General features: G+C 40.6%; 1 protein-coding gene across 1 annotated transcript in view; it reads right to left on the bottom strand.

Moving 5' to 3' along the window:
- Positions 1 to 25,009, bottom strand: part of LOC122559372 (V-type proton ATPase subunit S1-like) — a 46,354-nt gene extending 21,345 nt beyond the window's left edge. The window contains exons 1-3 of the mRNA XM_043708822.2: positions 24,894 to 25,009; positions 9,273 to 9,399; positions 9,107 to 9,175 (exon numbers count right to left, since the gene is read on the bottom strand). Coding sequence (XP_043564757.2) covers positions 9,107 to 9,175; positions 9,273 to 9,399; positions 24,894 to 25,003 — 306 coding nt within the window. The 5' untranslated portion in view covers positions 25,004 to 25,009. The remainder of the gene's footprint in view (positions 1 to 9,106; positions 9,176 to 9,272; positions 9,400 to 24,893) is intronic.
- Between the last annotated feature and the right edge of the window lie 1,168 nt (positions 25,010 to 26,177).

Consider the following 26,177-nt stretch of genomic DNA (forward strand, 5'->3'; position numbering starts at 1 on the left):
AAGAACAATCAAATGGACATGTACTTGAAGAGGCCTATTTTATAGGGTAATGGGATAAAAGCATGCGCCTGGGGCTAGAATGGACAGACCTTTCAAGCTGGTAACACTGGGCTGAGACTTCCTTTGATGCTGTCAAATTCCATCATTCTATATTTTAAAAACTTATAATCAATTTTTAAATAATGTCACAGTTCAAGCATCATGGCACTAATTTAGTCCCTTTATAGAAAAGCACAATAAAATTATTAAAGGTCACTGCAGTTCCCCTTTCTTTTTACATATGCAAGTAAAGCTTCTCAAATCCAATAACGTCATGACCGAGTCTGTGTCAGACTTTGGTTCTTGCAGAAGTTGGATGCTTAGGCCTTGGTTCAGGCCTATGTGGGATGGGTGGGGTCAGAGGTTGCTGGAAGCATGACATCCAAGTGATGAAGCAGCTAATGGGTCTGGTTACCATGCCATTTCAAGCTGATCTGTCTGGATAGGCTAATTTTAATCAAGAAGAAAACAAAATGATGCACAGTCCAACGTAAAAAATCTCTGGTTATCAGATCACTCTGGTTCTTAGACAGCTGGTTTGTGAAAGTGTATAAGAAAAAGATGATCGTCAATATGACCATGATCTGTTTTGACTGAGATGAGGAGGAACTTCTTCACTTAAAGAGTTATGAATCTTTAGAAGGGTCTACCCCAGACAGCTATGGATACTCAAAGATTGAGAATATTCAAGAAAGAGGCTGATATATTGTTGGGTATGACGGTTTTGGAGAGAGTATAAGAAGGTGCGGTTAAATATCAGATTAAAACTGTGAACTTCTTGAATGACAGAGCAGGTTTGAAGAGTCAAATGATCTCCTGGAACTCTATTTCTCACGTTCTTGGGTATTAAAAACAATCAGTTCTGCTAGAACATGATAGTTCCATTCTCATGCAATCCCGTGTTATAAGAAAATCATCTAATGACAGCACCATTTAAACTAATGGGGTTGAAATTGCATTATAACTGATACACACTTTAAAACCTCATGCTTTAGAAACAGTGCCCCCAATCCGTCAATCGTGTCATAGTAAATTTGTATAATGCGCATTACAGCGGAATGACCTGTAATTTATTACAACCCTCCACAGTGAATATACTGGGGGCTAATTTCCTTTGCATTTTAAAAGTTCAGCACATTTTCCTTAGTTTCTTACATGTTTATACTGTAATCTGTAGTTCATCATTTAACTCTGGACAGAAAATATGCAGCATAACATGTATGAGACTTATTATTCCACAGCTAATAGAACTAAGACAGGTAAACCAACAACAATTAAGTGTTCTCTGGTAGGTAAAACTTGACAAACACTATGGAAATTTATTAGGTGTTACACTGTTGGTATTATCAGATTTCCAGCCTTCGTGCGCTTTTCACTGTTATATTTTTGATATTTCACATTTTTTTCTCCCATTACTGTTAATGAATTTAGGCATCACAATTTTGATCGCAGAGAATTTGCTGCCAGCTCAGATTCTGATTGTCCATTGTTACATTTTTATCAAAAATAACAGAAGAACTTTTCTTCCTCTTCATTTCCCTTTCAAAATGAGTCAGCCATTTTGTCCTTTGCTGTAGATCAATTCTCATAAAAGCTGTCAAGTAAATTCCATTAGAAATGAACAGTTGAAAATCTTTTCAGTACTATGTATAAATGAGCGAGCTTTTTTTTTTACCTTACTTGCTGTTCTCTATATGTACAAGGAGCTCCATTTTAATCAGCACAATGCCATGTTTGTGACATTTTGTAGGTTTCAATTTAACTGCATGACAAAAGGTCAGCCTAAAGTGAAGACTTCATTCATACCTTATTAAGCCACTGGAACTCAAGTGAGAGAAAAACATCTCTAAGTATCCTGTGCTGTCAACGTCATGGACAATCCTGTTTACTAATGAAATTGATTTAATTGTTTGTGATAGGTTACACAGTTAACTGGAAAAACTATTCGGGACTTTATGAATCATCTTGTCAGTCACTGAAAGCTTACATTCAAACATAAATTAATTGTGAGAAATCAATCCTATTGTCTAGCCCTTCCCATAAGGGTACTAATAAAGGCATAGCACAGTGGTTAGCACTGCTACCTCATAGCACCAGGGACCCAGGTTTGATTCCAGCCTCGGACGACTGCCTGTGTGGTGTTTGCACATTCTCCCTGTGTCTGTGTGGGTTTTGCTCTACGTTCTCTGGTTTCCTCCTACTGTCACAAAGATATAGGAGGTTAGGTGGATTAGCCATGTTTAAATTCGTTTAACAAGGGAGGGAGGCAGAAGACATGAAACAATAGTCTGGTTAGCCTAATATTGGCCATTGGCAAGATTTTAAAGTCCATTATTAAGGATGAGATTGCAGAGGACATGGTAGAAGTGCCTGGCAAATTAAAGAGTCAGCATGTCTCCATCAAGGGGATGTCATGTCTGACAAATCTTTAAATTCTTTGAGGAGGTGATGAGCATGTTAGACAAAGGAGAACCAGTGGATGTGAATTAAGGCCTTTGACAAGGTGCCTCACAGGGGCTGCGAAATGAGATAAAGCCTGTGGTGTTGGGGGCAAGGTACTGACATGGATAAAGGGATTGGCTGACTGGCAGGAGGCAGAGGGCTGGGGATAAAGGGGTCTTTCTCAGGATGGCAGCTGGTGACTGGTGTTGCCACATGGTTTGGTGTTGGAAACACAACTTTTCACGTGGTAAACTAACAATCTGGATGAAAGTACTGAGGGCATTGTTGTTAAATGTGCAGATGACACAAAGATAAGCCGAGGGACGGATAGTGTTGAGGAAGTGGGCAGGTTGCAGAAGGACTTGATGAGACTAGGACAATCGGCAAAAAGTGGCGGATGGAATACAGTGTGGGAAAGTGTGAAGTTATGTACTTTGGTGGGAAGAATAGAAGCATAGACTTTTTCCTAAATGGGGACAGGCTTCAGAAATCTGAAACACAAAGGGACTTGGTATTCCTAGATCAGGATTCTCTTAAGGTTAACATTCAGGTTCAGTTGGCATTTAGGAAATCAAATGCAATGTTAGCATTCATTTCATGAGGGCTAGAATCCAAAAGCATGAGCATACTGCTAAGGCTTATAAAGCTCCAGTCAGGCTGCATTAGGAATATTGTGAGCAGTTTTGGGCCCCTTGTTTAAGGAAGGATTGGTTGGTATTGTAGGAGTTCCAGAGGAGGTTTACTAGAATGATCCCAGGGATGAAGGGCTTGTCATATGAGGAGCACTGAGGTCTCTGGGGTTTAGAAGGATGAGAAGAGGTGTCTGACTGAAACTTACAGAATACTGAGAGGCCTGGATAGAGTGGACATGGAGAAGATGTTTCCACTACTAGGAGAGACTAGGACCTGAGGGCACAGTCTCAGAGAGAAGGGATGACCCTTTAGAACTCAGATGAGGTGGAATTTCTTCAACCAAAGGGTGTTTAGTCTTTGAAACTCATTGCCATAAATGGCTGTGGAGGCCGCGTCGTTGAGTGTGTTTAAGACAGAGATAGCTAGATCCTTGATTAGTAAGAGGATAAAGGATTACGGGGAGAAGACAGGAGAATGGGATTGACAAATAAATCAGTCATGATCAAATGATGAAGCAGACTTGAGAGGCTGAATTGCCTAATTTTGTTTCTATACCTTTTGTACCCTTGACTGATAACTATTGACAACTTTAGCAAGCCTCCTTGCTTAATCTCAGCGTTTTTAGGCAAGACAGAAACTCTTTCATCCTTACAGTTCAGGCTTGGGGCAAAATGCAAAAATGCACTCAAGGCAGTGATGCTGTGAGCATCCAAGTTGTTGTAAAGTGAGTATACACTAAGAGAGTAAGAGAGGAGTCTTGAGGTGCATTCAAGTCAATTCAATCAATAGGTTCCTGTACCCATATGCAAGGTGTCCTGGTAAGTCATTACAATGAAAATGGCCGTGCTCTCCACAATGCAACATTGAGGTGCAGAATAGTATTTTACGTGGATCAGACGCTATGGTAAGGCTGACACATGTCTATTGCCAAATTCTGTAGACAGATAGGGCTTGTATGGTTGCTACCCTCAGATCATGCCCTCAGATGTGACTAATGCCCATGGTGGAGGGCTGGAGGAGCAAGTGGCATTTTGGAGACACCAAGTAAATGCTTTGATTTTCATGTTAGGAATTGTCGCTGTCTACTTTCTATCCAATGGGAGTTAGAATGGGAAACTGCATATCAGAGAGGTGAGAGTTACTAATAATGGCACACTAACGTATGCTCTGGATGTAAATAGGCCTCTCACCATTTAATACTGAGATACCTGTCTCACTGTTCAAGGCTGGCTTGGCAAATAGGACATTTGGCCTCAGTGTTGAGAATCTCCCTACTGCTGTTCTCACCCTATTTATTGAACTTTCTTTCCAATGCCATATTGCTCAGTGTTGGGAAGATTCCAGCCATGATATGGGCATTTATCTCATCACTTTTATTGGGAAATTGGTTTGTGCAAATTATAATCATCAAAAATACTTAATTGCCTGAAGAGTGCTTTGACCATCCCATACAAACTGATAATTTTAAAAAAAAGGAAGCCCCACAAAGCCAACAGAAAGAAAATCAGTGGGCAAGAGTTCAATTTTTAGAATGTCAAGGCAGCAAATCAATTTATCAACATAGTCTATTCATTCATTAACTGGTGAAGTTTATCATATTGGAGAGGGTGCAGAAAAGCTTCATCAGGATGTTGCAGGATTGGAGGGTTTGAGTGATGAGGTGAGGCTGAATAGGCTGAGACTTTTTTACCCTGGAGTGTCGGAAGCCGAAAGATGACCATATGGAGGGTTATAAGATCATGAGAGGCACGTTTGGATGAATAGCAAGGTCTTTTTCCCAAGAGTAGTGAAGTTCAAAACAAAAGGGCATATTTATAAGGTGAGAGGAGAAAGATTTAAAAGGGAGCTGAGGAGAAAGCTTTTCACACCGAGGGTAGTTCATATGTAGAATGAACTGCCAGAGGAAGTAGTAGATGCAGATGTAGTTACAACATTTAGAACATAGAACATAGAAAAGTACAGCACAGAACAGGTCCTTAGGTCCACGAAGTTGTGCCGAGGTTTAATCCTAATGTAAAATATTTTAACTTAACCTACGCACCCATGAGCATGTCCAGCAGTCGCTTAAATGTCCCCAATGACTCTGCTTCCAACACCATAGCTGGCAACACATTCCATGCATTCACAACTCTCTGCGTAAAGAACCTACCTCTGACGTGTCCTTTATACCTTCCTTTTAATATCTTCAAACTATGACTCTTCATACCAGACAATCCTGCCCTGGGGAAAAGTCTCTGGCTATTGACTCTTTCTATTCCTCTCATTATTTTGTATACCTCGATCAGGTCTCCTCTCTTCCTCCTTCTCTCCAGAGAGAAAAGTCCAAGCTTATTCAACCTTTCTTCATAAGGCAAGCCCTCCAATCCAGGCAGCATCCTGGTAAACCTTCTTTGCACCCTCTCCAAAGGCTCTGTATCTTTCTGATAGTCGACCAGAACTGGACACAATATTCCAAGTGTGGTCTCACCAGGGACTTGTAGAGCTGCAGCAAAAACTCGCAGCTTTTAAACTCGATCCCTAGTTAATGAAAGCCAAAAAACCATATGCTTTCTTAATAACCCTATCCACTTGGGTGGCAACTTTGAGTGATCAATATACTTGCACACCCAGATCCCTCTGTTCCTCCACACTGCCAATAATCCTGTCTTTAATCCTATATTCAGCATTCAAGTTCGATCTTCCAAAATGCATCACTTCGCATTTATCCAGGTTGAACTCCATCTGCCATTTCTCAGCTCAGCTCTGCATCCTGTCTATGTCGCGCTGCAGCCCGCAGTAGCCCTCGATACTATCGATAACACCTCCAAACTTTGTGTCACGTGCAAACTTACTAACCTACCCCTCAACCTCCTCACCCAAGTCATTTATAAAAACTACAAAGAGCAGAGGCCCAAGAAGAGAGGCCTGCAGGACCCCATTCAACACTGACCTCCAGGCAGAATACTTTCCATCTACAACCACTCTTTGCCCTCTGTCAGACAGCCAATTCTGAATCCAGATAGCCAAATCTCCCTGTATCCCATACTTCCTGACTTTATGAATGACCCTACTATGGGGAACCTTATCAAATGCCTTGTTGAAGTCCAAATACACCACATTCACTGCTCAACCTTCGTCAACCTGTCTTGTCACCTCCTCAAAGAACTCAATAAGATTTGTGAGGCATGACCTGCCCCTCACAAAGTCATGCTGACTGCCTTAATCACACTATGTTTTGCCAAATAGTCAGAAATCCTATCCCTCAGCATTCTTTCCAAAACTTTGCTGACCACAGACGTGAGACTAACTGGTCTGTAATTGCCAGGGATTTCCCTATTACCTTTCTTGAAAAGAGGAACAACATTCGCCTCCTTCCAATCCTCCGGTACGACTCCCGTGGAGAGTGAGGAGGCAAATATCCTCACCAGCGGCTTAACAGCCTCTTTTCTCGCTTTCCAGAGCAGCCTAGGATAAATCTGGTCTGGCCCTGGGGACTTATCAATCTTAATATTTTCCAAAATCTCCAGCACATCAACTTCATCAAGCTTGATCTTGTCAAGACTATATCCCAGCTCCTCAAAGTTTTCAATCATAACAAGGTCCCTTTGCTTGGTGAAACAAGGTCCCTTTGCTTTGACGAGAAGCTCCTCTGTTCTCATCATCCAAGGTTCCTTCATCTTATCCCTTCTTGCCTGTCTCAGAGGAACAAATTCATGCATCACTCGCAACAACTGCTTCTTAAACAGTCTCCATGTCTGCTGTGCCCTTTCTGTGGAACAATTGCTCCCAGTCTGTACTTCCCAACTCCTGTCTGATAGCGTCATAATTTCCTTTTCCCCAACTAAATATCTTCCCTTGGTAACCGCTCCTTTCCCTCTCCATGTCTATGGTAAATGTGAGGCAGTTGTGATCACTGTCACCAAAGTGTTCTCCCACCACGAGATCTGACACCTGTCCTGGCTCATTGCCGAGCACCAACTCCAAAATGGCCTCTCCCCTCATCGGTCTATCTACATACTGAGTAAGGAAACCCTCCTGAACACACCAGACAAAAATGGCTCCATCCAAACCATCTGCACTTAGGAGGTTCTAGTGGATATTGGGAAAGTTGAAATCACCCATAACAACAACCCTGCTACTTCTGCATTGTTCCAGAATCTGCCCGCCTATGAGATCTTCAATCTCTCTACTGCTATTAGGTGGTCTGTAGAAAACCCCCAATGCGGTGGTTGTTCCCTTGCTGTTCCTAACTTCCACCTATAGTGACTCAGTAGACAAACCTACCTCAACAAGTTTCATTTCTGTAACTGTGATGCATTCTCTGATTAGTAATGCTACACCCCCTCCTCTTTTTCCACCCTCCCTGTTCTTTTTAAATGTTCTAAACCCTGGAACATCAAGCAAACATTCCTGCCCCTGTGAAACCCATGTCTCTGTTATGGCCACAACATCGTAGCCCCAATTACTGATCCATGCGCTAAGTTCGTCACTCTTATTTCGGACACTCGTTGCATTAAAGCAGACACACTTCAACCGATCACTTTGTTTCATCGTGTGGGAAACCTTCCCAATAGATTCAATACATCCTGTCACTGTCCCATCTGCAACTGTCCCCCTCTCAGACATGTAGATTTGGTTCTCACCCCCACCCTCCTCCCAGCACCCCCCACACCCCCCCCCCCCCCCCCCCCCCCACCTCCGCCGGCCACCGGCTAAACTAGTTTAAACCCTTCCGAATCACACGAGCAAATCTCCCATCCAGGACATTTGTGCTCCTCCAGTTCAGGTACAACCCGTCCTTCAGGTACAGGTCCCACCTTCCCCAGAAGGCATCCCAATGGTCTTTAAAAGATATTTGGACAGGTGCATGAATAGGAAAGGGTTCGAGGGATATGGTAGCATGATATAGGAGAGGGATATGGCCAAATGCAGGGAAATGGGACTAGTTTCGTTTGGGTAACTTGGTCGGCATTGACGAGTTGGATTGAAGGATCTGTTTCTGTCCTATGTGTCTGTATGGCTCTATAGATATATTTTTAACAATAAGGCCAAATTCACTTCAAATAGTTAATACAACAAAGAAAAGTCCTATGTGGTTGCAAGCACTCACATTATTTCCCACACAAATGTGGAATCTTGTAAAATTTCTTCATCTTTCCAACTCAGCCTCTGCTATGTCGAATCTCTTATTTCCCATTCAACAGTTTTGGCTTTTCGGTTACATTAACCAGCAGCCATGTTCCAACAAATTTACTGGGACTTGAGCAAGATTGACATGGCACACATCCATGTAACAGCTCGGATGTGGGTCACAACAGTCCTGCTGACACAGCATCGCCAGAGGCTACCTTCAACCCTTTTAAAGCATCTGGTGGGGCTTTAGAAATAGTTGCAAAAGATTTTGTCCAATTAATAATCTCCTGCTGTCTTCTGCTCTCTGGCCTTTCCAACTCTCACACCAACATGGTCTCTGGTCAATTCTCAGAGCCCTGACTGAACATCATGAGTTGTGCAAAGACTGCAAAATATAAAACAGATCCATTCCAAGAGGACCTTGAATGTTCAATTTTAGACAAATCATCAGCATGCTTAGAACTGCCAGACTGAAAATATTGGCTAATCTAACTGCATTGTAGTTAATCTTGTGTTTACCCTTTGCCTCTGAGGTGTTCATCCCCGTGGCAACCTCAGGTCATTTTATCATTTCTTGGAACCTAATGATGTCTTAATCAGGAAATCAATTAACCAATGTTCACCAGCCTATGTTAATTCTTAATGTGGCGTCAGGCTTTCCTTACGATCTGGGTCATCACAATCCCAAGGCCATAGAAGGTGGTATAAGAATGCATTTTCTTTCTTTCTTTATGTTTTGTCTAAATGCAGTCACAGCTTAATAGAGTTTCTTAGAAAGACAGAAAATAGCTGTCATGGTCACAAGCATTGAATCAAAAGCATGGAATATTTTTTCACATTCATACATAGCACTGATACTATGTCACTTAGCTGTATTTACCTGAATATTGTAAAATATTTCTTCACTTCCATAATCAGGACCATAACGCATGAAGTCTTCGACACTAAGCTAAGGTACAAATGGCAAGATTTAGGCATAAACTTCAGAAATCATTTATCAAAAAATGATACCTTAACATAAATCATAACAAATTTCTATTACCAACCTCATTCTGTAAAAAGAGAAGGAGATTCTGAGAATCTTGCTTAAAAATTGGTTTCAAGAATGTTTGCAGCTCATGGGTTTTAATGATTTGACCTTCGTATGTTGCGCTTTTCATATTCCTTAAGGAGCTGAAAGTGAATCACAAAAGGTGGGTTTGTGTAAGTATTCTCATGCAAATACAATAAATAGTTCACTCAATATATTATTACTTAGCTCACAGAAAATTAAAGTCATTTGCATGTTTTATTTGGCTATTATCCAAAATATTTTTTTAATTGTAAAATCAAGTGTATCTACAAAATAAACCCAAAATCGTGTACATAGAGTCATAGAGATGTACAGCATGGAAAACTAAAAGTTGATTTGACCTGGAAAAAAAACTGTCTTAAAATATTACTATTCCCTTGACAAAAAATGCTAGTGTTGAAATTATACCTAGGCCTAGGTATTTCTCCATATATTTTAATACACAGGACAGTGTCTAGTGTTTGCCCCTGCATGCCTTTTTGTTTTGCTAAAACCTAATAATTTGCCACCAAAAATTTTAAACTGGTGTTTATTTTATCATGTTTGCTACATTATTGCAATGACTATATATCAGAAATAATTTTTTGCCTGTAAAATATTTTGAGACAAGAGATGGACAAGTAAAGAGCTATATAAATGAGTCTTCCTTTTTACAAAACCCGTTTTTCAAAGTGAACTTGGCCTGTGAGGATCAGTTTTTCCTTTGTACATGCTTTCTGCAGAGGTTTGGCTTATAGCTGCTAGAATTTACATGTATTCTTCAGGAGGCCGAAGAACGCCCAAACCAACAATGCTAATCTCTTAAAAGGATCACAGCATTAGATGCATGGGCAATGTTCCCTTTCAAGACAGGCACCTTATAGATTTGGATAAATATCACTCACTCTTCATCACTGTTAGTTTAATGTCCTGCAACTTCTGAGATAACACCTTCACTACTCAGACGTTACAGTATAAGAATCTGGCTCAGTGCTAACTTCTCAAGATGACTCAGTGACAATAGGTGATAAATGCAGAACTCTCTAGTCCCAATCAAATCTGAGGATTGAACAGATAGTTTCTATAAAAATCTGCAGCAATTATTCAACGTTTTAGCTGATAAAGCTGTCACGTCATATAGAGCTTAGAAGTTCTATATAAAGCAGCCACAATCTAATTCTATAAACATCCTGGGATGTGAAGGTGCTGGTGTTGGACTGGCATGGATTTAACCTGGTGAAAGCTTGTGATTTCAAGTCAACCTGTTGGAATATAACCTGGTGTTGTGTGACTTCTGACTTTGACAACATCCTGCGGGTTATCATTGATAAGAAACTGAATTGGACCAGATGTATAAATATTATTGCTACAAAGCAGGTCTGAGGCTAGAAATCCTGCAGCGAGTAACTCACCTTCTGCCCCTAAAGGCTGGCTTCCATCTAAAAGGCACAAGTCAGGAGTATGATGCAATACTCGCCACTTGCCTGGATGGTTGCAGCTCGAACAACTTGCAAGAAGCCTGACACCATCTAGAACAAAGCAGCCCATTTGATTGCTACCACATCCACAAACATGCACTTCATCCACCATCGACACTCACTACTAGCAATGTGTACTATTAACAAGATGCACCATAGGACTTCACAAGAGATGTTCAGCTGCATCTTCCATCCATGACAAAGCAATTTACTAGATTGGCCCAATATCACATTCACTCTCTTCACCCCGATGCACAATAGCAGCAGTGTGTATCAGCTACAAGAAGCTCTGTAGAAATTCACTGAGTACCTTCCAAGCCCACTATCACTTACATCTGGAAGGACAAAGGCATCGGCTACACGGGAACACCACATCCTACAAGTTCCCCTCCAAGTCACTCACCATCCTGATTTGGAAAAAGTATCTCTGATTCTTCAGTGTCATTGGGTCAAAGTTCCAGAGCTTCCTCCCTAACATCATAGTGTGTCGATCTACAGCACATGGACTGCAGCGAGTTAAGAAGACAGCTGACTAGTAATTTTCTCAAAGGCAACTACATCTGGGCAATACATACTGGCCCAACCAGTCATACCCATATCCCATGAATGATGTTTTAAAAAATGATTTGTGGAACATGCTCAAGGAAGTCCAATACCTGTATCTTTTCTCATTTTTTGAAAACTTATAGAACATATGTGGGTACATTGGAATGATATTGGTTGCATGAGTTTAATGCAACTTTAAAAATGCAAACAGGTGTGTGGAATTGACCCCATTTGTATGCAATGAATACATGGAAAAGTCTCCCCTGTACTGTAATAGGTATTTTAAACATTCCCCAAAACATGCTTAGAGGAATAGATATTGTTTTTGGATTGTAATCAGGAAGCATTGTATAACGTTATTCTCATTCACACACCATTTTGTCACTGTTCACTTAACCTCAAATTTCCTGCCAATATTCAAAATATCCATAACAATTCAGTGTAAGTAATTAGGAATCCAGGAATTTCTCCAAACTTATATTATTTGTTCTCCTTTTTAAGTAAACAATGAAAGGATCAAGCTATCTAAATATAACTTACAGAGAGAAAACAGCATTAACGTTTCAAGTTCAGTGTCCCTTCTTTGGAGTTGATGCTGCCAGGCCTGCTGAGTTTCTCCAGCAACTTCTGTTTTTGTTCCACATTTCTAGCATCTACAATTCTTTGTTTTAATTCACTGTTTAACTCACTGCTACATCTCTTCCAGGTATGTCCACATTGAAGTACTGCTCCTCTCTATGACAGGATTTCTGTTCTAATCTTTCTTCTTTGTTTGCCGTCATTACCTTCTTGTTTCTCTTGGTTATTGACAAAGCATTTCCCAACCCCATTTCCAAAGTCACATCTCATAGATCAGTGACTGCTTTCGGCTCAGTCTCAGCCCTGAATTTCACCCAGGATCACAGGCATCTCCGTGATGTACAATGCGCCACAAACCGCTGTTCTTGCAATATCCCGAGATCCATACTCAGTGCCATTCACTGCCATAGGCACATTGTTGACCTCGGTCTCTCCATCAGCACCACATCACGCTATCTCAGAGATGTCCTGCCCCCAATTCCACTTCATTCTCCAGTTTGTTCAATGTTCTAACAAGAAACTTTTTCTTTTCCTTTCAGGAATTAAGGCACATGAGCTTCAACAACTTAGAGATACCCATACCCTTCTGGAACCTCCCTCCCCACCCCTTCCCTTCACTCTAACTCCACCCCTTCTCCTCTTGTCGGATAGTTACTATCTCTTCTGACTTTCCACTCTCCATTGCTGAACGTTCTGTATTCAGATAAAGTTTCAGATATAACCCTCTGCATCCTAACCTCAATGAATTTTGGGCATGCATTACATTAAACTCTTCTCCCATCTCCTCAGCCTCTGTGCCCATTTCTTTGGACAAGAGTCCTGTCCCCACACTGCAGACTCCTTCACTCACCTCCAACACTCACCCTTCTCTTGGAGCCCTCCCTCTGGCCTTTTACCTACACTAACCTTCTCAATGAGAACTGTTGATGTAACGTCAGTCGGCTTAATTTCTCTGCACGCCCCTCCCCCGCTCCTTACACATTCCAAACTATCTCCCTCTGAACTGAATGCATTTTCTGCTTTCAAATCCAACCCTCACCTTGTACTCAAGCCTGTCGACAAGGGTGGTGGTGCTATTGTTGTCTGGTATACTGACCTCGACATTGTGGAGGCAGAGTGCCAGCTCTTGGACACCTCCTCCAATCTCCCCCAGGACCATGAACCCACCATCAAACATCAGGCAGTCCACGACAGTCTTTAATCTCATTTTATTTTGAGATTTCTCCAATAAAGCCTCCAAGTCCCCAACTCTGTACAGCCTGGTTCCAGCTTCTTCAGCTCTGAAAAGGGGTCACTGGCCTCAGAAAAGTTAAAAATTACACAACACCAGACCATAGTCCAACAGATTCATTTGGAAGTACAAGCTTGTGGAGCACTGCTCCTTTGTCAGGTAGCTAGTGGAGCAGGATCATAGGATACAGAATTTATAGTAAAAGATCAAAGTGTTATACAACTCTTGTGATGTTTTGAACAAACCCAGATTGTTGTTAAGTGTTTAATCACTTAGAATGGGGATGCAGGTTTTAAGTGATTAATATGTGAATCCCAGAACTTCTTTCAAGTCACAGTCCCAAGATAACTTAAGGTTTTATATAAAGAAAAGTGACATCTCAACTCAGACAATGCATTAAAGGTGTGAGGTTAGAGTCTGCCTGCATCCTAACCTTGAGTCAGACTGGTTCTATTTCCAAAGTAGGATTTTATCAAATGTCACATGGACTGCCTGCCTACAGATTGTGTACTTTTTGCACAAAATAGAATGAATCTGCAAAGCTGCAAGTGTAAATTCACCCCATTGACTTATATGTGTGTGTGAGACATCAGAAGTCACGTAAGATCAAGGGAGTGGTCTTTGCAAGCTATTCAGACAAATCTGCTCCTCTAACATTACATGCCTTAATTAAACATTAGTCCACACGTTTAAAATTGCTGAGCTATTTCTGCCAATTTTACCCAGATTGCCAAGATATTACCATCACAAATGAACAGACACTATACCTCACTTCGGGTGAATTCCAAAAAAAAATCATAGCTCAAATCTCTCAGTATCCTTATCATGGAAACCTGGATAGAAGTTCAGAGATAAGCATTAAGACATCAAACAAGCCGTTGTTCAAAATATTAATTTTCGTAGATTATGTACGTGCATTCAATTTACCTCATGTCAACTGGAAGGTTTTAAATGCTTTTAAAAATCTAGCCAACGTTGAGAGCTTATTCTCTGTAGATGTACTTTTCAGTGGAGGAGACAAATAATAATCCTGTTAAGGAATTTATTCATTTAGGTATTTCTAATTTTGAGAACAAGCAGAATTGCATCCGGCTATTTAGATTAGGCATGCCAAATATTTAGAAAAGGAGGTTCGTTAAATGTTTGCATATGAATTTTTGACTTAATACAGAACTGTCTAGATAAATCACCCACGTTCTAATGAGTTATATTTTGATGGCAAGTTAAGCAAACTTAAATGTGGGCATAACAAAACATTTGCAGTATTAATGTTTTGAAAGGTACTGAAGCAATTGCATACTGTGGAAAGATGATCCAAAATGACAATATGTTCAATTCCAGCATAGCAACAGTTGCTACTGATGTTTAAAAGTAGGGTTTAGTTTTTTGCTTTCAGAATGTGCTTGAAATTGCAGTGCACAGGTTACAGTTCAAATTTTAATAGAACTTGTTTGCATAATCACAGATGCAAAATACTTAATGGTCCAGTGAAGCCAAACAATGTGATAGAATGTAATAGTTTACTTGATTCTTCTTTCCATTAAAAATTGCTGCTTGATGGATTTAAGAGTAACAATTTGGTGGTGTCTTATTAATGCAGCTGAAAGTGGATTTGGCATTGTAAATAATTTGTTTGAATAAGAATGCCCTCAAGCTGTGATGAAACTGATTTATAACTATTCAAAATGACTTAAAGACAAACTACACTAAACAATTTATTAGTTCTGTTAATAGTCTCTTAACAGTTTCCTTTATTTAATATACTTTTTTTAAAATCTGTCTGAGAAACAATGAATCATGCCCATTAATGCTGAAAATGTGTTGCTGGAAAAGCGCAGCAGGTCAGGCAGCATCCAGGGAACAGGAGAATCGACGTTTCGGGCATAAGCCCTTCTTCAGGAATCTTTTCCTGATTCCTGATTCCTGAAGAAGGGCTTATGCCCGAAACATCGATTCTCCTGTTCCCTGGATGCTGCCTGACCTGCTGCGCTTTTCCAGCAACACATTTTCAGCTCTGATCTCCAGCATCTGCAGTCCTTACTTTCATGCCCATTAATGCCAAGTCTTCCTGAACCAAGCTCATTGGCCTAAGGAAATGCCTGCTTTGTGGGCCACGCTTGATCCAGGAAAGAACAAGGCAATAAAATTGACTTCATAGTTGAGTGAAAACACACAACTGGGTTACTTTAAGCCTAATCTAGATGTTTAAAATTGCCTGAATTTTTTGTGTTATTTCTACCAACTGTCCCCAGATTGCCAGGATCTTACCATCACAAGTGAACAGAGACTCTACCTCACATTAGGTGAATTCAACAAAAATCATAGCTTAGGTCTCTGTATCACGGAAATCTGGATAGAAGCTGGGAGATGTTCAGCATTAGGACGTCAGAGAAGTCATTAAATATAGAAGCAGAATTCAGCCCCTCAAGTCTTGTTTTACACTTGCAGAGGCAGGGTTTCCACCTTCATTTCCAAGCTCCAATGCAGCACCGCTTTAAATAGTTATTTTGGCTTATGGTACAGATCAACAATTGTATGTTTTCAGAATTTCTTGGCATTTTAATTTGGGAAATAAACACTGAAAACTCAGATACAGCTTTTCAAAGTAGAAACAAATGTACTTCAAAAATAATTAAAATACGAAAGCCTTGAAGAGGGAGAAACCAAAACAGAAATATTTTGCAAACAAAGTAAAAAATGAAGACAAATGAAGTCAAAAGTCACATAAGGTCAAGGGAGGGAGCGGTGGTCATTGCAGACTATTCAGATAAATCTGCTCCTCGAACATCACATGCCTTATCACGGTATATATTTCAGATATATTTGTATCAAGTCATAGTTGTGGTTGTGAAGGTCATGTAATATCTATCCCTGTTTGTTCATCACATACTGGTTCTTGAACAGGTTTAGAGCAGTAAAACCAGTTACTAGTTACTAGTTCCTCAAGGCTGCACTGAACAAGAAAGAATCTTCAACTGAACACAGACATGTTTCCAATTCAAACAGAGCTTGAGCATTAAATAAATGTATGCATTCCTGTTTATTTTGAGACACAATCTACACAAAAGTAGTTATCATTCTATCTGCATTCCATGGATCATGGTTAAAAGATTGATTTCAAACATTTAGTGTCTTTAGTCAGCATTGTGCTCCCATGGAAGCTTATCCCAATGTATATTAAACAAAAATGTTGGAAATAAAGATAGCATCTTTAGAATGAGAAATTATGTTAACATTTTACCAGAACTGGGTAAAGTTAGAGCTGTAACAATTTTAAAATGAGTAAAATGGGGGGAGGAGGGACATAAAAAGGTCTAGATTGATGATGCCCTCCAACTTTCTCCTCCCTAACTCTGAATGATCCGTGTGACAATGCTGCTGCTTCAACAACGTTATGTTGTCCTTGGCTTTTTTTTCCAGAGAGGTTGTAAAAGACACAGACTCTGAAAAGTCCAAGTTGAAGGGTTTTAGGGCCAGTTTGATAATAGCTAACAGATACTGCCTCAGGAAAAAAGGCTTCCAAGATTTTGAACAAAAAGCACTTGTACAATGAAAGGGGAGTGGCCAGTTCTCCCAGCTCAACCTTTCTCTGGTTTAGTTTGGTTTTAGCACAGTAGTGTTCAAAACACTGCTGGACCTAAAGAAGCAGGTCCAGCTGATCCTCCTCTCTCTCCTGTAAGACACTAGGTTTGATTTTATCTTTTGTGCCAAGGAGTGTTTATGGGGATTGTTGGAAGAATTGGGAACAGCATCATTAAGTTGGAATAATCTGTTGGGTTTTCAGAGAGGTTAAATTATTTGGTATTCTGCTCTCTTTTGTTTGTGTTCCATTCGGTAATCTTGTAAATAAATTCTGTTTTGTTTAAAACAAAGTGGTTTGAACAATTGCATCTCTCCTGGAATAGCCACTGCACACCTGTTTAAAACAACTAGCAAAGTTAGGGTCTGGGCAACTATCTTAAATGTTTTGAGGGGGTCTGCCTGGTCCATAACATCTGTCATTAGCAAAAGTCTCAGCTTCGTCCCCTTATGCCTCAATCTGAATTCATTCCAAGCTCAATGTAACACTGAGGTCTGCTGCTTTCACCTCTGCAACCACATCTTTATCCAGGAGTTCTCCCAAGTACAGTGACCTCTTTTACCCTGCGCCTCTCTCTCTAGCCTGGGAAAAGCCAGCATGAGATATACATCTCTATTTTTCTGCTTCACTCATTCTAAACCTGTTTCACCCTGACCTCCATTATTATCTGAGGTCAGTCCCTGATGTTTTAAAAAAAACCTGCTGACAAGGTGGTGCTGTTCCCTTGCGAATTGGCCTATACAGTCATATGATCACAGCCATATTCATTTATTACACAGAAGCTGCTATTCACTGTTGACCCTCTGCAGAGCAATCAAACCAGTTCCACTCAATGGACTCATAGCCGTAACATTCATTTCTTTCAAGTGCCCATCAAAATCCTTTTGAAATCATTGAATGATTGTGCTTCGCACCACCCTGATTGGCAGTGACATTAGAAACTCACTGCACATAAAGATTCTTCCTCACATTCCCCAGCATCTCCTGAGTAAACTCTTCGATTTGTGTACCCTATCCTTATACCATCAACTAACCTTTTCCTTGTCTACATCATCTAAGTCTATGATGATCCTGTATACCTCCATCAAATCTCTTCATCATCTCCCTTTTTTCAAAGGAGAACAATCTAGCCTTTCCAAACTAACCTTTGAACTAAAAGCCCCATTCCTGGTGCCATTCTGGCAAATGTCCCATGCATCCTCTTAAAAGGTCCTTCACATCCTTCCTCAAATTTGGTGATCAAGACAAAATGCAGTACTCTTGTTGTGGCCTAACCAGGTCTTTATAAAAATTCAACATCGCTGTCCTGTTTTTTTTTTGTACTCAGTGCGACTATTAATGAAGCCCATGACTCCAAATACTTTTCTAATCGTCCGCTCACAACATCCTGCCACTTTCAAGCTTCTATGCACATGCACCTCCAGGTTACTCTGAACTTGCTGACTCATTAGAATTGTGCCATGGTATCCACACGGCTTCTCCCCATCCCTTCTGACAAAATCTATTATCTTAGCTTATCTGCTAGGTGCTGTATTTTGTTAGCCTAACTACGTTCAAGCAATTCATTTGGCAATGATTACCATACCTCTAAGTTTGATATCATTTTTTGAAACAATTTTTGAAACTTTTCTCCATATTCCAAGATTCAAATCATTTAGATATAATCAAAAGTAACAGCGGTCCTTGCACAGACCCTTGGGAAACCCTCCACCACCCTTCAGTCTGCAGTATATATATCTCCCATGACTCTCTGCTTTCTATCCTTGAAACACTTTTCTTAAATCCAATTCAACCATGATCTTCCAATTCTATTACTGGAGGTCAAACATCAATTCTCAGATGTGTCCTCCTACTTCCCCTGGACAACGTCTCTTGTATCAAACATCAAACTACTGATTCTAGGACAGTTACTCTGGAGATCTTCCCTCCACAGTCTCAAACCTCATAGTCCTCCAAACCTGAATAACCTACTTCTAAACTCCTTTCCAAAATCCATAGGATAAACACAGAAATATGTCCAAGCAGATATATTCCTTTAGCCTGTTTTCCATCTCACCGAAATGGTTTCTTCCTAACTGGACTCTACTTTTCTCCCTTTACCTAGTCCCTTCCCATCTGTATGTGTGTTCCTTGTGATGCCCTTGCTCACTTTAACAATTTCCAATTTCCTGGATCTGTATCGACTTCACTATGTATATTCAATTGCACTACACCTCCACTCTCCACCAGGTGATATTAGGGTTCTCTATTACTCCTACGAACAGAGGTCAAACCGATTCACAACCTTCACTGCCTGGCTGAGTTCATATTGAACAAATTCACCTTTGACTTAACTCACTTCCTCCAAATAAATGCTATTGCTCAAGGTAGAGTTCTAGCAATGAGACCTTCCTAGTCTTGCTTTTCTATGGGTTATACGACATTCCCTGATCCCGCCTGGAAAGAGTCAGATCCATTGAAGATCAATTCCACAGTCAACTTCATGAAAATGGCAATAAGATCTTTGGCTTGTTTCGAGGCGCAGCTGTGGTAAAAAAACAAATGCCAGATTTTCGAGAGAACATCCTTACTGAAGCCCAGAAATATCACATATTTGTTATATCATGATTTAGGTAAAAGAGATGCCCTCTGTAAACATTGGGTGGATATGGTCTCCTAATTTGACAGGAGTTTTCAAAATTGTGAGCAGGTTGAATAGAATTGATAGGGAGAAGCTGTTCCTGTTTGTTACAAGAAAAAGAAAGGGCACAGGTTTAAAGTGGTGTGAGAAAAAGCTTTTCACACAGCGAGTAGATAGGGCATGGAATGCACTGCCTGAAACTGTGGTGAAGGCAGGTTCAATAGAGGCATTCAGGAGGGCAATTGGATGATTATTTGGATAGAACTAGTGTGCAGGGATATGGGGAAAAGGCAGGAGATTGGCACCAGGTACCAATAACAATACCAGTGCAGGCACAATGGGCCAAATGGCCTCCTTCTGCACTGTAACAATGCCTTGATTCTGTAATGGGAGCTTCTTCTCCAGCATTGAGTCGCTTGCCCTTTTCTGCATAGGTGTCTCTGTATTCTCTACGTCATGCATTCCTTGCGAAAGGCTTATCAAAATGTGCATGAATGGGAGCAAGTGGTCTGTGCAGAAGACCTAAGCTAGTAAAATCTCCCCGAGCACCTAACACACCACTCCTTACTGATTTTTGCAATATTGAATATTTATAGTAAACACACATAGCTACCAAATCATTGCAAAAACCAGAAGAAATCGACCAGCAACGTACTTAAAAGATGTCGACAGTCTCTTTAAGTAGGATTGGTGGAGGATCATTCCTGCTGCTAAACACATGCTCAAATGTGTTAGATTACGAGAGGAAGATAGCGAGAATGTTGAACTCCAAAAAAACCAGTGTCAAATCTGCATGGTACAATGAGACCATATTAGATACTGCATTCTGTAGAAACAGATCTGAATATGATCATCTTTCAGGAAACGTTTTGCTTTAAAAGGTTTAGCAATTCAGTTTTTTAGTTTGCTTATCCTTGGCTTGTTAACTCGCAGACAATGAGCAAATGTTGTTTTAATTAATGTCTGAACAGAGGTGGTAACACTAAAAGAAATTCAGTCATGATAGGCACTTCCAATTTGCCATGGTCTGACTCTGCAGTGGATTAAGTGAATTGATCAGTAACAATAAACCTCAGTCAGAGATCATAGAATAGAATCCCTACAGTGTGGAAGCAGATCATTTGGCCCATTGAATCCACACCACCCCTTTGAAGAATATCACAACCAGTATTAACCCCTCTACCCTATTCCCGTAACCCTGCATTTCCCCATGGCTAACCCACCTAGCCTACATATCCCTGAAAACTATGGGCAGTTTAGCATGGCCAAACCCACTAACCTGCACATCTTTAGACTGTGGGAGGAAACCAGAGCACCCAGAGGAAACCCACGCAGACACGGGGAGAATGTGCAAACTCCACACAGTGTCACCCAAGGGTGGAATTGAGCTCCGGTCCCTGGTGCTGTGAGGCAGCAGTGCTAACCACTGAGCCACCATGCCAATATTGTCATTGAAATTTAAATCACATTTACTCTCATTGTGATTTTTGAGAAGATTTATTGCTCAGGTTGATGATAAGTATGTAAGTTAGCTCGCTGAGCTGGAAGATTTGTTTTCAGATATTTCGTCACCATACTAGGCAACATCATCAATGAGAGTCTCCAGTGAAGTGCTGGTTGTATGTCCCGCCTCTCTATTTATAGGTCTTGGTTTCTTAAGATGGGTGATGTCATTTCTGGTGTTTTTTTCAATGGAAGGTAAATGGGAGACTTCCCCAACTGTACAGTTTCCTTGGCATCATGGTAGCCCACAAACCTACCAACACACTTAAACAGCGACTAATGAAACTAAAGGATCCAATAGATACCACCAGCAAATTTAACATCATTTACAACATGCCATGCAAGAACTGTAAAAAAAACTACATCGGACAAACTAGCAGGAAACTTGCCATCAGTATACACGAACACTAACTAGACACCAAAAGACACGATCCACTATCACTAGTTTCCTTACATACAGACAAAGAAGAACACCACTTTGACTGGGACAACACATACATTATAGGACATGCGATAAAAAACACGCACGAGAATTCTTAGAGGCATGGTATTCGCACCAGAACTCCATCAATAAACACATCGATTTAGATCCTTCCTACCTTCCCTTGAAAAAAAAGGAACCAGAAATGACATCACCCAACTTAAGAAACCAAGACCTATTAATAGAGAGGCAGGACATCCCACCAGCACTTCACCAGAGACTCTTAGTGATGATGTTACCGAGTTATGGTGATGAAACATCTGAAAACATATAGAGTCATAGAATCATAGAGATGTACAGCATGGAAAGAGACCCTTCAGTCCAACCCGTCCATGCTGACCAGATATCCCAACCCAATCTAGTCCCACCTGCCAGCACCCAGCCCATATCCTTCCAAACCCTTCCTAGTTATATACCCATCAAAATGCCTCTTAAATGTTGCAATTGTACCAGCCTCCACCACATCCTCGGACAGTTCATTCCATACATGTACCACCCTCTGCATGAAAAAGTTGCCCCTTAGGTCTCTTTTATATCTTTGCTCTCTCACCATAAATCTATCCCCTCTAGTTCTGGACTCCCTGACCCCAGGGAAAAGACTTTGTCTATTTATCCTATCCATGCTCCTCATAATTTTGTAAACCTCTATAAGGTCACCCCTCAGCCTCCGACCCTCCAGGGAAAACAGCCCCAGCCTGTTCAGTCTCTCCCTGTAGCTCAGATCCTCCAACCCTGGCAACATTCTTGTAAATCTTTTCTGAACCCTTTCAAGTTTCACAACAACTTTCCGATAGGAAGGAGACCAGAATTGCATGCAATATTCCAACAGTGACCTAACCAATGTCCTAACTGCAACATGACCTCCCAACTCCTGTACTCAATACTCTGACCAATAAAGGAAAGCATACCAAGTGCCTTCTTCACTATCCAATCTACCTGCGACTCCACTTTCAAGGAGCTATGAACCTGCACTCCAAGGTCTCTTTGTTCAGCAACACTCCCTAGTCCTTATCATTAAGTGCATAAATCCTGCTAAGATTTGTTTTCCAAAAATGCAGCACCTCGCATTTATCTGAATTAAATTCCATCTGCCACTTTTCAGCCCATTGGCCCGTCTGGTCCAGATCTTGTTGTAATCAAAGGTAACCCTCTTCGTTGTCCACTACATCTCCAATTTTGGTGTCATCTGCAAACTTACTAACTGTACCTCTTATGCTGACATCCAAATCATTTATGTAAATGACAAAAAGGAGAGGGCCCAGCACCGATCCTTGTGGCACTCCACTGGTCACAGGTCTCCAGTCTCAAAAACAACCCTCCACCATCACCCTCTGTCTTTTACCTTTGAGCCAGTTCTGTATCCAAATGGCTAGTTCTCCCTGTATTCCATGAGATCTAACCTTACTAATCAGTCTCCCATGGGGAAGCTTGTCGAACGCCTTACTGAAGTCCATATAGATCACATCTAGTCATCCAGCATTCCCTATACCTACCAGCCTTCCCTTTCACCCTGACCGGAATATACTTTCTCTGGATTCTTGTTATCTCATTTCTGAAGGCTTCCCATTTTCCAGCCATCCCTTTACCTGCGAACATCTGCCTCCAATCAGCTTTCGAAAGTTCTTGCCTAATACTGTCAAAATTGGCCTTACTCCAATTTAGAACTTCAACTTTTAGATCTGGTCTATCCTTTCCCATTACTATTTTAAAACGAATAGAATTATGGTCGCTGGCCCCAAAGTACTCCCCCACTGACACCTCAGTCACCTGCCCTGCCTTATTTCCCAAGAGTAGGTCAAGTTTTGCACCTTCTCTGGTAGGTACATCCACATCCTGAATCAGAAAATTGTCTTGAACACACTTAAGAAATTCCTCTCCATCTAAACCTTTAACACTATGGCAGTTCCAGTCTATGTTTGGAAAGTTAAAATCCCCTACCATAACCACCCTAGTATTCTTATACATAGCTGAGATTTCCTTACAAGTTTGTTTCTCAATTTCCCTCTGACTATTGGGAGGTCTATAATATAATCCCAATAAGGTGATCATCCCTTTCTTATTTCTCAGTTCTACCCAAATCATTTCCCTGGATGTATTTCCGGGAATATCCTCCCTCAGCACAGCTGTAATGCTATCCCTTATCAAAAATGCCACTCTCCCGCCTCTCTTGCCTCCCTTTCTATCCTTCCTGTAGCATTTGTATCCTGGAACATTAAGCTGCCAGTCCTGCCCATCCCTGAGCCATGTTTCCGTAATTACTATGATATCCCAGTCCCATGTTCCTAACCATGCCCTGAGTTCATCTGCCTTCCCTGATAGACCCCTTGCATTGAAATAAATGCAGTTTAATTCATTAGTCCTACCCTGTCCCTGCCTGCCCTGACTGTTTGACTCACTTCTGTTCTCAGCTGTACCCGTCTCAGATCGATCTCTTTCCTCACTATCTCCCTGGGTCCCATCCCCCCCAACCTTAAGAGTTTAAATCCTCCCAAGCAGTTCTCGCAAATTTCCCTGCCAGTATATTAGTCCCCTTCCAATTTAGGTGCAATCCATCCTTCTTGTACAAGTCACTTCTAACCCAACAGAGATTCCAATGATCCAAAAATGTGAATCCTTCTCCCATACACCATCTTCCAGCTCAGCGAGCTAACTTACCATACTTATTTACTCTGACTTTTTAAAATCATAAATATACACTGTCTTTCAGTTCCGATGTAAAACCAAAATCCCATCAGCTAGTTCAACTCTATACGAAAGATCCCATTGTATTTTTCAATAAGAACAGTAAGCCTTTTACACATCAATGCTTATGTTCTCCAAGACCACCATCAAAAAAAAATCTCGTTAGTTATTAATCCCATTCATTTTGTGGACCCTTATTGCCACATGTATAATAACAGAGGTATTCACTGTATATGAAGTGTAATATAACTATTTCACAAAAAAGAACTGTTTCTTTTTAGTCTTTTCAGTAATAAAATCTAAATAGTGACAGATTTTATTATAATAACCACAACCACCCTATTATTCTTACAGATAGCTGAGATTTCCTTACAAGTTTGTTTCTCAATTTCCCTCTGACTATTGGGGGGTCTATAATATAATCCCAATGAGGTGATCATCCCTTTCTTATTTCTCAGTTCCACCCAAATAACTTCCCTGGATGTATTTCCAGGAATATCCTCCCTCAGCACAGCTGTAATGCTATCCCTTATCAAAAAATGCCACTCCCCCTCCTCTCTTGCCTCCCTTTCTATCCTTTCTGTAGCATTTGTATCCTTAATTTATTTGGGTTAATTGTAATGAAGAAAACAGGAACAGCCACTTTGAAGTTAACATTATCCAGTTTCCCCAAAGGAAGTTTGCCCATGTTTAGACAATCTTGTTGATTGGTGATTTAGAATATATTTCCTGACATCAGTTGACTCTCCAAAGTGAAAGTTACTTTGGTTTCACTTGAAGCTTGCTTCCCCCATTTCATTTTGCAGCAGAATCTGACTCACAGTGGGATGGCTGTAGATATTAAGAATTTACAACCTGCCGATTTTTCTAGTTGAAAAATACTTGTGTTTTCTTCAAGCAGTGGCCTCAGACTCACCTGAAGGTCGACCACATCAGCACAGGAACATGTTCGAGAGCAGCATTGCCATGAAAAAAGTCAAGTAAAGCACAGTAAAGCACAAACTGCAAACAACGATCTCCAGCCATGGCACTTCCAGACCCTTGCCTCCAAAATTATGACACACTGAAATGAAAAACATAAACGTATTTTTGTTAAAAATCAAACTGCCCTGGCCAGATTTCAGTAATGCCCAGAACCAACTAGGTTCATCTGGTATTCTCTTGTTTTGTAGAAAACACTGATAAAATACGTGGGCGGGAAATGAAATTAACTCAAGAGCACTTTGGAGAAAAAAAGACATGACAAAGAATTCAGCATTTCCGAATGCAAAATGAAGCAGTGACATAAGGAGTGTGTGTTGTTTTCTAATCAATAATGAGAACATAACATCTTAACTTTAAAATAACCAAGCAGCTAACGGCTTCAAATGTAAATACTCCTTCCATTTCTCATGTTTCATTTCTGAACTGATTTTCTGGAAAAAAAGAGTGTCAGAAGATCCACAGTGCAATAACAAGTTTACAGTATTTTCAGAATAAGTTATAAGAAAAATTGCAGTGCAGATTTCCTGCACGCACCAACTAAATCATAAATCAATCCCTCATAAATGGTTTAGCATTTTATTACACAGCTCTCAGAGGAAATCCACTGCTTATGACATTTTGGATTTCAGAGCAGAAAGCAGTTCATTCTTCAATAATAGTTAATTAATGGTTAACCTTGTTCCAAACTTTGTAACCATAACATCATCAAAAAAATGGTGGACAAGAACTGACCTACTGCAATTTCAAACAAGCTCTACACAGACATTAGGGTGAAATATTTCCACATCGCAGATCAATATGGGAAATGGTCAATATGAACAGTTTTCAATAAGAATCACACCAGCTTCGAAATGTTAACTCAGTTTCTGTCTCCACAGATGCTGTCAAACATAGATTCATGGAGCTGTACAGCATGGAAACAGACTTTTCGGTCCAATTCGTCCATGCTGACCAGATATCCTAACCAAATCTAGTCCCGTTTGCCAGCACCTGGCCTATATCTCTCTAAGTTCTTCCCATTTGTGTACCCATCCAAATGCCTTTTAAATGTTGTAATTGTACCAGCCTCCACAACTTCCTTTGGCAGCTCATTCCATACACGTACCACCCTCTGTGTGAAAGATGTGTCCCTTTCGTCCCTTTTAAATCTACCCCCTCTCACCTTAAAGCTATGCTCTCTACTTTTGATTTTCCTATCCTGGGGAAAAGACCTTGG

The sequence above is a fragment of the Chiloscyllium plagiosum genome, unplaced genomic scaffold, assembly GCF_037043375.1.
Source record: "Chiloscyllium plagiosum isolate Xiang-an unplaced genomic scaffold, Cpla_swu_hap1 HiC_scaffold_19, whole genome shotgun sequence".
NCBI classification, from domain to species: domain Eukaryota; kingdom Metazoa; phylum Chordata; class Chondrichthyes; order Orectolobiformes; family Hemiscylliidae; genus Chiloscyllium; species Chiloscyllium plagiosum.